Source organism: Chlorocebus sabaeus, chromosome 20, assembly GCF_047675955.1.
Source record: "Chlorocebus sabaeus isolate Y175 chromosome 20, mChlSab1.0.hap1, whole genome shotgun sequence".
Classification (NCBI taxonomy): domain Eukaryota; kingdom Metazoa; phylum Chordata; class Mammalia; order Primates; family Cercopithecidae; genus Chlorocebus; species Chlorocebus sabaeus.
Window position 1 is genome coordinate 8,277,866 of NC_132923.1, and position 11,616 is coordinate 8,289,481.

The window sequence follows — 11,616 nt, forward strand, 5'->3', positions numbered from 1 at the left end:
GGCAGCAGCGTCTCCTGGCGGCCAGACCTGGAACCGCAGCAGGAGCGACCCGACTTCTAGAAGCAGACAAACTGCGTAACGCTCCCAAGATGTCACGTTTATTGCAGCTGAGCAGAGACAGGCTGTGCGGACCTCCCTCAACCCCTTCCAACCCCCAGCCCCTCCCGAAGCCCCAGCTGCAACGACGCCGCCGGTCCCTAGAGTGCTGCTTGACAGCGCGTGGCGGTGCCCGGAGCCTTAAGACACCGCGTCCAGCCTCTGGCGCCTTCAGTCATGGTAGGGGACTCCAGAGGGCACGCCCCCCTCTTGAAGTCCTAAGTCCGGTTTGGAGGCAGCGGAACCTCCAGAGAGGTCAGAGGTAGAGCGAGGACACTGTCGGAGGCGGTGGCGCTGGTCTGGAGTGCGGGAAGCCGAGAAAAAAGGGTCAGAGACCCCCTTCCCCCAGGTCACTCACCCCGCCCACCCATCCCCAGGGCTCCTCCTACCTGGAGGGTAGCGCTAGGGGCGGGATTCCAGCTCCTGGGCCTGGCAGGTCACCGGATGGGCACCGGCCCTGGGGGTCGGCAGGCAGTGGCTTCCTTGGGGGTGGGGGCTTGGCTGGCCCCTGAGACTGAGGAAGAGAAGGCAGGAGGCCGGCTTAGGTGGGGGGGTGTCACGTTGCCCACCCCCAACGCACTGGTGCTGGGGAACACCAGCTTGGGGGCAGCACCATCGGTCACCCTTGTCTGCAAACAAACCTGTCACCATTAATGGCACCACCTGGATATGTGCCCTCATGCACTGAGGGGGCATCTCGCCACGGCCACCACCGTCATGGCTACCAGCACCACAGCCCTAGATGGGGGGAGAGGCCGTGCCCTTCTCTCCCCCCACCGTTACCTTCGGGCTTCTCACCATCGGGTCAGCGGGCAGAGGGCGGGTAGGGGGATTGGGTCGGTCAGCCAGCTCAGCCTGAACAGAGAGAGGGGCAGTGGCTGTGAGAGCATAACCAGGGGCTGTGGACATGCATAGAGATTCCCCAGAGGGGTTCAAGTCAACATGCAAAGTCAGCCAGGGGGCAGGAGAGAATGAGGGCATGCGCAGAGGGTTTGGAGGCATGCCAGCTGATGTCTCAGGGGAGGAAGGTGTAGGTCAACCGCGGAGTCCCTGGCCGACTGCAGTCCCGCCACTGACCACCAGATGGTGGTAGAAACCAAGGCAGGAGGCTCACCCTTTGCTGCTTCTGGGGCTCAGAGTGTCTGAAGGCTGAGGGGCACCCCGATCACCTAATGAAGAGCACCACTGGCAGGGAGCAGGGATGAGAACTGCAGTTGGGTACCAAGCCTCCCACCTGCCTTGGCTCAGGGCGGGCCCTGGCCCAGATTTACCTGGAGTCTCTTGGGCACAGGGTCAGGCGGCAGCGGCCTGGAAGGGGGGGCCGGGAAGCCGAGAGCACTAGCCTGCTGAGAGGGCAGGAGGGGCAGATGGGCACAGAGGGGGAAGAGGAAGCAGAGAGACAGAGTGGGCAGAGAAGGGTCAGTGCCCAGGGAGGGCTGGCAGGGGCCCAGGGCAGTGGGTGCTGTGCATGCAGTTATGCAGGTGCATGCAGGTGGGGAGCAAGTGGGGAGGAGGTGTGCACACACTCCCATCATCCAAGCAGAGGGCTCAGGGCGGGGGTGCTCACCAGCCCTTCTAACATGGTGACCTGGGCCCACGGAAGGCCATTCTGAGCACCACTGCCCTTGTGCCCTCCTGGGGTCACTGCTGGGGGCACAGATAGACCCACCTCTCAAAGCCACCTCTTGGCCAGTGGATGGAGCCCAGCAGCCCCTGCTCCAGCTGGCTGCCCTCCCCACTCTTCTGGACTCAGCTTCTCTGCCTGTAGGCAGGGGAGGGGAAGGCAGGGCAGGGCTGGCCCTGACTCCTTCGACTGACTCTTGGGCAGTGCTAGCCTTTCTCTGAGTCTGGAGCCTTTAATGTGCACCCCCCAGGGTCCAAGCTGGATGCCCGGCCAAGGTGGAGTCCCCTTCCTCTGGCATCTGGGACTCACCTTAGTGCCTCGTGCCAGCAGGGCCCTCTGCGGAGGTCCTGGCCGTTCAGGGGGACCAGACTGGGCTGCCCTATGCATAAGGAAAGGCAAGAAGGGAGAGGGCCCAGCCTCAGACCCTGTTCTCTACCTTATGCCATCCTTGAGTGGGGTTAACCCTTTCTTTGCAGGCACTTATGTGTGGTATAGGGAAAACTGTGGTGGGGGCCCGTGGGGGCGTTATTTATTAGCTTGAGAGAAGACCCCACTTATCCAGCACAGGAGCTCCTGGGGAGAAATGGCCCTAGCACTCCAGCCACCCGACAGGGGCACAGCTGTGAGGTAAAAAGCTGTGGGTGCATATAGGGAAGGGAGGTGTGGGGTATGGCAGTCAGCAAGTTTAAGGTCCAAGGGGCTTGGGGCTCAGAACCAGGTTGCAGGGGCTGCAGAGGTGAGGCAGCCTTCAGCACTGTCCCCAGTTAAAGGAAGTGGTAGCAGGGAGGTGATGCTCATACCTGTACTGGCAGGTGGGTCCCTTGAGCTGGCAGAGTCGCTGGTGCAGGCGGGCACGGTACCAGTAGCTGGCACCAAGCATCACCAGGACCAATAACACCAGGAGGCTGAGGAGCAGCCCTGTGGTCAGGGAGCTGGTCGCTGTGGGCGGAAGTCAGGTTTAGAGGGCAGGGCTAAGGACTCTAGAGCCATGAAGGCGCAGGGGGCAGGGAGTGAAGTCAAGTGATCAGGGAGAGTGAAGGGGTCAAGGGGCAGACTCAGGGAACCAGCAGCAAAGGGGGGTCAGAAAGAGAGGGCTGAGGGGGAAAAATAAAGCGTGAGCCACTTTGCCCTCCCAGCTGCCCCTGTCCCCCAACCCCATGCCACCTTTGAGCTGAGTGGTGCAGTCAGGGGGTGCCCAGCCCTCCTCACAGTAGCAGTGCCTGTTGCTGTCACAGACCTAGGAGGTACAAGGTGAGCAATGAGGAATGCTGCACTCTGGAACTATTTCCTTGTCTCTAGCTTTTCAAGATCTCACATTTCTACAACTGGGGGTTGTGCTTGGTATGATGTGTAGAGAGAGCCTGGAGGGTCTTTATCCACACCAGAGCAAATTAGATCAAACTAACACTTACTGAGCACCTTCTGTGTGCTGGGCACTGTGGTACATGCTTGCCTTCTTTGTGTTTGTTTTGTTTTGTTTTATTTTATTTTAGACAGCAAGTAAGATGGAGTCTCACTCTGTTGCCCAGGCTGGAGTGCAGTGGTGCAATTATGGCTCACTGCAGCCCCGAACTCCTGGGCTGAAGCAATCTTCCTGCCTTGGCCTCCCAAGTAGCTGGGAGCACAGGTGTGCACCAGCAGGCCTAATTTTTAAATTTTTCCTTGATAGAGACGAAGTCTCACTATGTTGACCAGGCTGGTTTTGAACTCCTGGCCTCAAGTGATCCTCCTGCCTTGGCCTCCCAAAGTACTATGATTTGGCTGGGTGCAGTGGCTCACCCCTGTAATCCCAGCACTTTGGGAGGCCAAGGCGGGCGGATCACTTGAGGTCAGAAGTTTGAGATTAGCCTGGCCAACATGGTGAAACCCATCTCTACTGAAAATAAAAAAATTAGCTGGGTGTGGGTGGGTGCCTGTAATCCCAGCTAGTAGGGAGGCTGAAGCAAGAGAAACAATTGAGCCTGGGAGGCAGAGGTTGCAGTGAGCCGAGTTCACGCCATTGCACTCCAGCCTAGGCAACAGAGCAAGACCCTGTCTCAAAACAAAACAAACAAACAAAACTGTGATTATAGGCGTGAGCCACCGTGCCCAGCCTGTGCTAGATGCTTTCATACTCACCTCATGTGCCCTAGATGGGGATACTATTATTATAGCCATTTGATAGGTGGGGAAACTGAGCTCAGCAAAATTAGTAACCAGCCTGAGGTCACACAACTAGGAAGTAGTAGAGCAAGGATTAGAACCCAGATATGTCTGTTTCCAAAGCCCAGCATCCTTTTCCTCTCTAGAGGCTCTCTGCTCCCCTTCCACTTCCCCCATCCCTGCTCACCCCATGTCCATGGCATTTGCTTCGACATTCCTGTGCCCCTAGGAGATCCACACGCTGGCATCGATGGTCTATGCACACCTGACCCAGGGAGAGAAAAGCCTGGATCAGAGTCCCACAGAGTTTTAATGGGACTGGGAGGCCAACAAGGTTGAGGTCACACCCTGCGTTTACATATGGGGAAACCAGCGCGTAGTGGGTTGATAGGCTTTGCTCCATCTGAAGTAAGAAGCTGACTTCCCTTGGAGTCCCTGCCTTTGACATTGGTGAACGGTGAAGTCTGGGCACTTCACCGTGGTCCAAATGTCCCTTCTCACACCTGGTCTTGCCCACCCAGGCTGCTCACCAGGCCAGGGCCACAGGCTGTGCCAGGCAGAGTCAGGAGGGGCTGGGCCACATCACTGCCCAGGTCCAGGTGCACCCAGCTGCAGTTCAGCTCAGTCCCATTCACATCTATTGTCTCCCAGAGTAGATCCTGGATGGAGCCCAGCAGAGGCTGCGTCCTACCTGTCTGGCACTGGAGTTGCCCGCAAATGGCATCTCTGGGAGGAGGGGGAAGGGCACACAGGTTAGTAGAAGCAGGGCCAAGACTCCCAGAAACCCAAAGGAGGAGCCAGGTTTCCTCACTTACCTAGGGGTACAGGACACATAGCCGCCACTGGGGTTGCGCCCACAGCTCCCAAAGGCATTTCCCCGAGTATTGGCTGTCTGGAGGCAAAGTGGTGCAGCGGGCTGGGCTCCAGGTCCCCAAAGTGACTGGCACTGCTGGGCATAGGAGGCACAACGCCCATGCATGCACACAGCTTGCCCACCAGCGCAGGGCTCGCCATCCCCTAGGCTGATATCAGGGGGACACTGGGAGCTGTCTCCTGGGCAGAATTCAGGCAAGTCACAATCCCCTCTGGTAGGACGACACTGCCAGCCAGACGGGCGTAGCTGTCGAGGGTGGATGAGCATCAGTGTGGGCACTGGGTAAATCCAGCTAGGGGGTCAGAATGACCCTTTCCACCTTGGCCCCGGCAGGTGAGCTCTGGGTGGCCAGTCTAGTCTCTACCCACCTGGCAATTTTGACAACAGGGTCCGTCGGATGCACACTGTGCCCCTGGCCTCAGCTGGCAGGTTGAGGAATCACAGCAGGGATCGCCGCAGTCCTGTGGGCAGGAGCACGGGGGCCAGGCATCAGAGCAGGTGGGGCCTGTGAGCCTCCCTCCAATCCCTCCTCCTCCCACAGGCCAAGACCAGAAGGACACCCAGAACTACACAGCAAGCAAGGGTTAGAGACGAACAATCCATGTGCTGTCCCCACAGACACAGCCAGTAGGAGAGGGGTGGGAAGTCCCTTCAGAACCCAAGAGGAGCTCAGGAGGCTGGGAGAGGGCTAATGACCAGGGTGAAGGCACAGAAGTGAGCAGGGCGAGGCTTTGGGAAAGGGGCTCACATCTGGGAAGCCGCAGTCACACTGCTCGCCCGGCTCCACAAACATATTTCCACAAAAAGCAGCCATAGGAGGCAGGCTAGGCAGCCGTTCAAAGAGGCAGCTGCCCATTCCATCCAGGAGGGCTTTCTCCAGGGCTTGTCGGCTGCAGTTGCTGAAGTTCAGGCCTGGCAGGAAGCTGGGGAGGGTGGCAAGGAAGGTTGGGGCTGGGGGCCTCTCCCTGCCCCTTGCCCCACCGCCTCTCTCCATCCTGCAGCTACTCACTCTGTGGAGGCCTCCATGATGCAGGTCTTGGCTGGGGCTGGACCTGGACAGGGGCAGCTATTCCCGGGCAAATCATGGTCCAGGCCCAGGCTGTGGCCCAACTCATGGGCTATGGAGGAGGCGACTCCCAGGATGCTGGTGGAGTGGTCCTGTCGTTGGGGAGCGGTACCGCAGGTCCAGTCCCAGCCTGCCTCCACCACAATGCCCAGAGCACCCTCTCTGCTTCTGTTCCCTCCATGTCTGACCTCACGGGCACTCAGCAGGCACTGCTTCCCTCCTGAATTGCTTCTAAAGTAGCAGAACCCAGGCCTGGATGGCAGAAACCTGGGCTCTAGCTCAGCTCTGTCCCCCTCCCTCACTGTGGGCCCTTGGAGATCACCTCTGTTCTTTGCGCCTCAGCTGCCTCCTACCCTCCTCCAAGAAATGGGAAGACTGCACAGGGGATGACTGTGTGCACTGTGACGAGCTGACCACAAGTGAGGGCTCCCTGACTGCAAAGGCCACATCACGCATCTCCACCCTCTATACCCATAGCTTTGGGGCTGGGCAACTTTGTAGGGGGATTTCAGTGAATAAATGCCTCCACACTTGGGAGGAACTGAATTGGGAACGAGGAGGAGACCTGGAAATAACTCACCATGTTCACACCTCCTGAGAAGTCAGGAGAACAGATGGAGTTCTGAATGGCCATGCCCACCATAGGCCCAGAGAATGAAGTACCACTGTGGGACAGAGAGGCCAAAGTTCAGAGCCAGAAGCCACAGTGGTCAGAGCTTCAGGGGCTGAGGTAGGGTGCTGAAGGGGTGTGAATTTGGCCAGGACAGGACTGGCCTCTCTGGCTGGGTCTGGGCCTTACGTCACCAGCTGGGCACTGTCGTGAGGCAATCGAGGCAGCAAATGTGCCCTGCGCCAATGGAGGAAGTTTTCGAGGGTGACAGCCGGGTTTGGGCTGATCTCCACCAGGTCACGCTGGGTCCAGGCCTCCAGGCCCACTAGTGCCACTCGTACATTCAGAGGCCGGAAGAACTGAAAGAGAGCTGGGGCTCAGAAGAGGGGCTGTCATGGTCAGGGGCCTGGGGTGGGGGCTGCCCTGTCCAGCACTCACTGTGTCCAGCAAGAGGGCCACTTCCAGTGTGCGGTTCAGCAGGTGCTGGAAGTCCCGGTATTTCTGGACCTGTAGGCCAAGAGAGGTGACATGAAAGGCGGCAGGACAGTGTGGGGGAAGGAGGATGCTCAGGGGCCAGCCGGCTCACCTCCGAGTGATCAGCCACAATCACCAGCTCCACAGTCTTGGTCTCTGTTACCACATCCCGCCTCCACTACGGACAAAAAGAAGTATCAGGCAAACCTGCCGCTCGCAGCCAACAGCTGTGCAGGGCTGACCAAGAGGCAGCCACTCCTACTCTGTGGGTGAAACAGGAGGGTGAAGAGCCCATTTTACAGATGAGCCACTGAGGGCCAGAGGGCCCAGGAACTTGCCAAGGAGGACCAGGAAGTAGATAATAAAGGTTGGAGTAGACCCCTGCTTTTCTGGCTCCAAACTCAGTGGTTTTTTTTCAAATTTTTAAAAATAATTTAGCCCAGCGTGGTGGCTCACGCCTGTAATCCTAGCACTTTGGGAGGCCGAAGTGGGCGGATCACGAGGTCAGGAGATCCAGACCATCCTGGCTAGCACGGTGAAACCCTGTCTCTACTAAAAAATACAAAAAATTAGCCGGGCGTAGTAGCAGGCGCCTGTAGTCCCAGCTACTCGGGAGGCTGAGGCAGGAGAATGGCGTGAACCCGGGAGGTGGAGCTTGCAGTGAGCCGAGATCGAGCCACTGCACTCCAGCCTGGGCGACAGAGCAAGACTCCGTCTCAAATAATAATAACAATAATAATTTGAAAAAATCCCAATATCAATTCTTGTCACTTACCATGTGCCTGGCACAGTTTTAAGCACTTCACATCTATATTGACTCATTTAATCTTCCCAGCAACTCTCTGCAGCAAGTAGTTTTATTATCTTCATTTTACAAATTAGGAAATTGGGTTTATATTGCTTTATCACTGGTAACTATGTATTATCTATAACCAAGTGAGAGCTCTCTGCAAATGGGATCATAAGACAGATGAAGAGTTTTAGCCAAATACAACTAATATAGATAGGCCATTTATTAGTTGTATGACCTCGGGCAAACCACCTAACCTGTCTCAGCTAGATTTTATTTTATTTTATTTTATTTTCATTTTATTTTATTTTTTTGAGATGAGGTCTCACTCTGTCACCCAGGCTGGTGTGTAGTGGCTCGATTTCGACTCACTGCAACCTCCGCCTTCTGGGCTCAAGCGATTTTTCCACTTCGGCCTCCTGAGTGGCTGGAACTACAGGCGCATGCCACCATGCCTGGATACTTTTTGTAAGGTTTCTTCATTTTAAAATAGAACTATTGATAGCACCTACCTCCTAGGTATGGGAGGAGTACACGAGCTAATGTTCATAAAGTTCCCAACATGTGGAAAGTGCTCCATTCGCAGGAGCTGTTGTTACTGTGAACACATAGCTCTGAGTGTCTGGGGGTCAGCGCTCAAGACAAGCGAAGCCCACTCCCCTGCCATTCATCCTCACCCGGCGAATGTGGCGCTGTCCCAGGGGGTGCTCTGGTGGAGTCTGAGTGTGTACAGGTTCCCGCCAGCTCAGGACACAGGTGTGGCCTGGCAGGTGGAGATCTTGGATTCGGGAAATAATGGGAGGACCCTGAACGTCCCCAGGCCCCTGCTCCAGCGTATAGCTTCTCTCTGGGGACAGGACCACCAAGCCTCTAAGAAAAAAGAAAGGAAGTTAGAAAACATTACAGCTCCATGCCTGGGTCTCCTTACTTTCTCTACTGTCATCAAATCCGCCCAGTATACCTGAGCCCAGAGCAGGTGCAGACGGACACCCAGGAGCCTGCATATCCCTGCACTCTTCCCTGGTAGCAGCAGTTCTCCTGCAGCACAGGAACAACATTAGTGTTGTCTCAGAGAGCAGACCAGGACTGGAACCGAGGAGTCTAGCTTGACAGTAAAAATAGGCAGTGTCTTCTCATCTTCCAGTTACCCCCTTCCTCTTTCCCCTAAGCCAAAAACGGCACAAGAGGGCCTGACTCACCAGAGTGTGTCCCTCACTGACCACCCGAGTGCCATCGGGCTGGTACCACACCAGGGTTGGGCGGCCTGGGACCAACTCCCTGTGGAGTGAAGGAAAAGAAGGCAGTGCTCAAGCCACTTCCCAGGTCGTGCATTGACAAGCAGAGGCCTGAAGGTGGTGGTGGGGCTGGGGACCAGGGAACACCCCCCAGCCAACTTTTCCACTCCCTGACACCAGGTCAGCAAAGTATACTGGGTGGGCCACTGACTCTGTTTATTTGAATTCCAATCTGGTTTTCACCACATACTAGCTGTGTGACCTGGGGCAAGTTATTTAATCTCTCTGTGCCTTGACTTCCTCACGTATAAAATAAGGACAATAATACATGATAGTATCTCCCTTACAGGGTTGTTATGAGGATTAAATGAGCACAAGCACTTAGCACCTGGCACATAATAAATGCTATACAAGTTGTTGGCCATGTGGTCACTGTTGTTGCCACCATCACTATTACCTATTCTGTAGCAGCTCCAGGATATGACTGTCACCGTCCAGCTCCAACTTGATCCTCAGGGGCTCAGGCAGACTGGTCTGTGGGCACCAGAGGGCAGGTCACTTCCCTAGACCTGCCCACAACTCCCAGCCTCTCTAACCAGAAAACCTAAGGCCCTCAGAAGAGCACCAGCGATTAGATCACTGGTGGGGGGATCCCAGGGGAGGGGCCAGGAAGCCCTGCCTGGCCTGCGGCATTGTTCTGGGGGGTTGTGTGGGGAGGTCAAGGAAGGTATCTGAGCCGCCCCTTCTCGGCTTCCTGCCCAGAGAGGAAGCACCATGTAGGACCCAGCACAAGCCCCAGCCCTTCCTCTGACTCAGCTTTATAATGGGGTTGGGGGGTGGTTTGGTAAGGTCCTGACTCTTTCCAAATCCCCCCACTGAAAAAACCGACAACATGAGATGAAGAAAGCAAGTTTGGCTTCACAATTTCCCCAGTGGAGATGGATGGGTTGGGTGGGGCTGAGGCAGACAGATGTGCGTGTAGAGGGAGAGGGAGATAAGTGAAGCCAGGTGCTGGGGTGTGGTGGGAGAGGCAGCTGGGCCTGGGATAGACCCACTACAGCGAGCTCTACCCACCAGCTCCTCAGCCAAGCTTTGGCCTTGAGACACCTGACTATGCAGGGGCGTGTGTGGATTCATTTATTTATTAGAGGGGTGTGGGAGTTCACCTGAAGCACCTTTTTGAGGCTAATCGGGAGATCGTCCTGAAGGACCTGGGGCTCCAAGGGCCCCCTCGGGGCCTTCTCTGACATTGCCTGCTGCTCCTCGGTGCCACCTGCAGGTCCCAGGACACCCGAAGACAGTACTGAGGAAACTGACAGCACGGCTGGGGGTGGCAGGTGCCCTCAGACCCACCAGCTCCCAGCCAGTCAAGGCCCTTAGACACCTGAGGGGCTTCCGCATTGCATGTTGAGACTTAAAGGAAAATACTCGAAGGAGGGGGTGTCTCTCTAATTTATGGCTTTCCACCCACCCATTCACAAGTCCCCAAGAAAGACTTTCAGCTTGCTCAGCCTGTGGCCCTCCTTGTCCCCTTCCGGCCAATCCCAGGTTCTCACAGCGACCCTCCCCTGTTCCCACTCCCTCCCAATCACTCTCCCCCCACTTCAGGAACGCCCCCTCTTGAGACTGAGCTAAGCCTTGTGGCCGGGTGCCCGCTCACCCTCCCCTTAGCTCACATCGGAGATGCCAGGAACGCCCATTTCTGGGTAAGCAGTGCAAACACCCCCACCTCCCTAAACACCCTCATGCCCAGTCAGGCACACCCGCTGCCTACAGCCTCTGCTTCCTCCCCGAGCACCCCCACACCCCCCCAGCACACAATGGCCCTCTCTCCTCCGGACACTCCACCCGCGCCTGCCCTCTCGGTCCCGGCCCAAGACAGCAGCGGGAAGTGAAAGTTCCAAGGAGGAGTTGGTGTCCTAGCCTCTTTCCTGGCCAATTCTCCCTTCTCCTGGCTCCTCTCGGGCCCCTCCCGCTCGGCCAGGCACTGGTGGCAACAGCACCAGGGTGAGGAGTGCCTGGCGGCCCCAGGCCTGGAATACAGGCTAGAGAGAATCCTCTTCACTAAACCCTACAAGCCATGCCCGCTCAGCGCCCTGGCACCGGGTGGAACGGTAAGCTAGGCCCCAGAGCAGCGGAGATGCCAGCCCTGGGGAGCAGCTACCCTCTCACCACGATCTTGAAGTGGCGCTGGACAGACCCCTCGGTACCTGGTACCTGAGCCTGAAAGTGTCCGCAGGGATCGCGCAGAGGATGACCAGGCAGGAGGAAGGGGGCGCCGGCATCCCCTCTCCTTCCCTCGCCACTCCATCGCCAAGTCACTGGGCCCTAGGCCCAGGACAACGGACCAGGTCGGGCCGCGCTCTGGCTGGGCTCTCCCAGGGTCTCTGTCCGGCCCCATTACCCTAATGCCTTCCGACTTTCCTGCACCTCCCTCCCAGTCCGCCCCCCGACCCACTACAGGCCGACGACTCACCTATATTTGGGAGCGGCCAGGAAGGCAGAGGGCTGCCCGCGCCCAGGAGCCCCAGGGCCCAGAGCAGCGCCAGCCGCATGGCAGCGGCGCCTGGGGCCGGGCGAGGGCAGCAAGTGCGGAACAGCGCACTGAGGAGCGGCCGGCGGCCGGGTGGCCTCGGAGCACCCAGCAGCGCCGCGCACCCACCAGGCCCCGCCCCGGTCCGCCCCCTCCCACTTGGCCCCAAGCC

General features: G+C 57.5%; 1 protein-coding gene across 19 annotated transcripts; it reads right to left on the minus strand.

The window, feature by feature from the left end:
* Positions 1-76: 76 nt before the first annotated feature.
* ADAM15 (ADAM metallopeptidase domain 15) lies at positions 77-11,588 on the minus strand. Of its 19 annotated transcripts, XM_037997837.2 has the most exons (24): positions 11,388-11,588; positions 10,078-10,184; positions 9,369-9,445; positions 8,876-8,954; positions 8,638-8,714; positions 8,354-8,546; positions 6,999-7,064; positions 6,851-6,919; positions 6,602-6,771; positions 6,383-6,467; positions 5,746-5,894; positions 5,485-5,659; positions 5,105-5,197; positions 4,678-4,982; positions 4,393-4,588; positions 4,050-4,127; positions 2,885-2,957; positions 2,521-2,659; positions 2,030-2,099; positions 1,368-1,442; positions 1,211-1,281; positions 895-951; positions 486-610; positions 77-395 (listed from the first exon to the last, which is right to left on the minus strand). In XM_037997837.2, exons 1-23 carry the CDS (start codon positions 11,464-11,466, stop codon positions 499-501), a joined length of 2,595 nt encoding a protein of 864 aa, XP_037853765.1. In that variant the 5' UTR covers positions 11,467-11,588; the 3' UTR covers positions 77-395; positions 486-498. The 19 variants fall into 19 exon arrangements, 16 of the variants coding, with proteins under 16 accessions (XP_037853765.1, XP_007975114.2, XP_037853766.1 ...); XM_007976923.3 differs by lacking the exon at positions 1,211-1,281 and having other exon boundaries at positions 880-951; positions 10,087-10,184; XM_037997838.2 differs by lacking the exon at positions 1,211-1,281 and having other exon boundaries at positions 880-951; positions 1,368-1,439.
* Between the last annotated feature and the right edge of the window lie 28 nt (positions 11,589-11,616).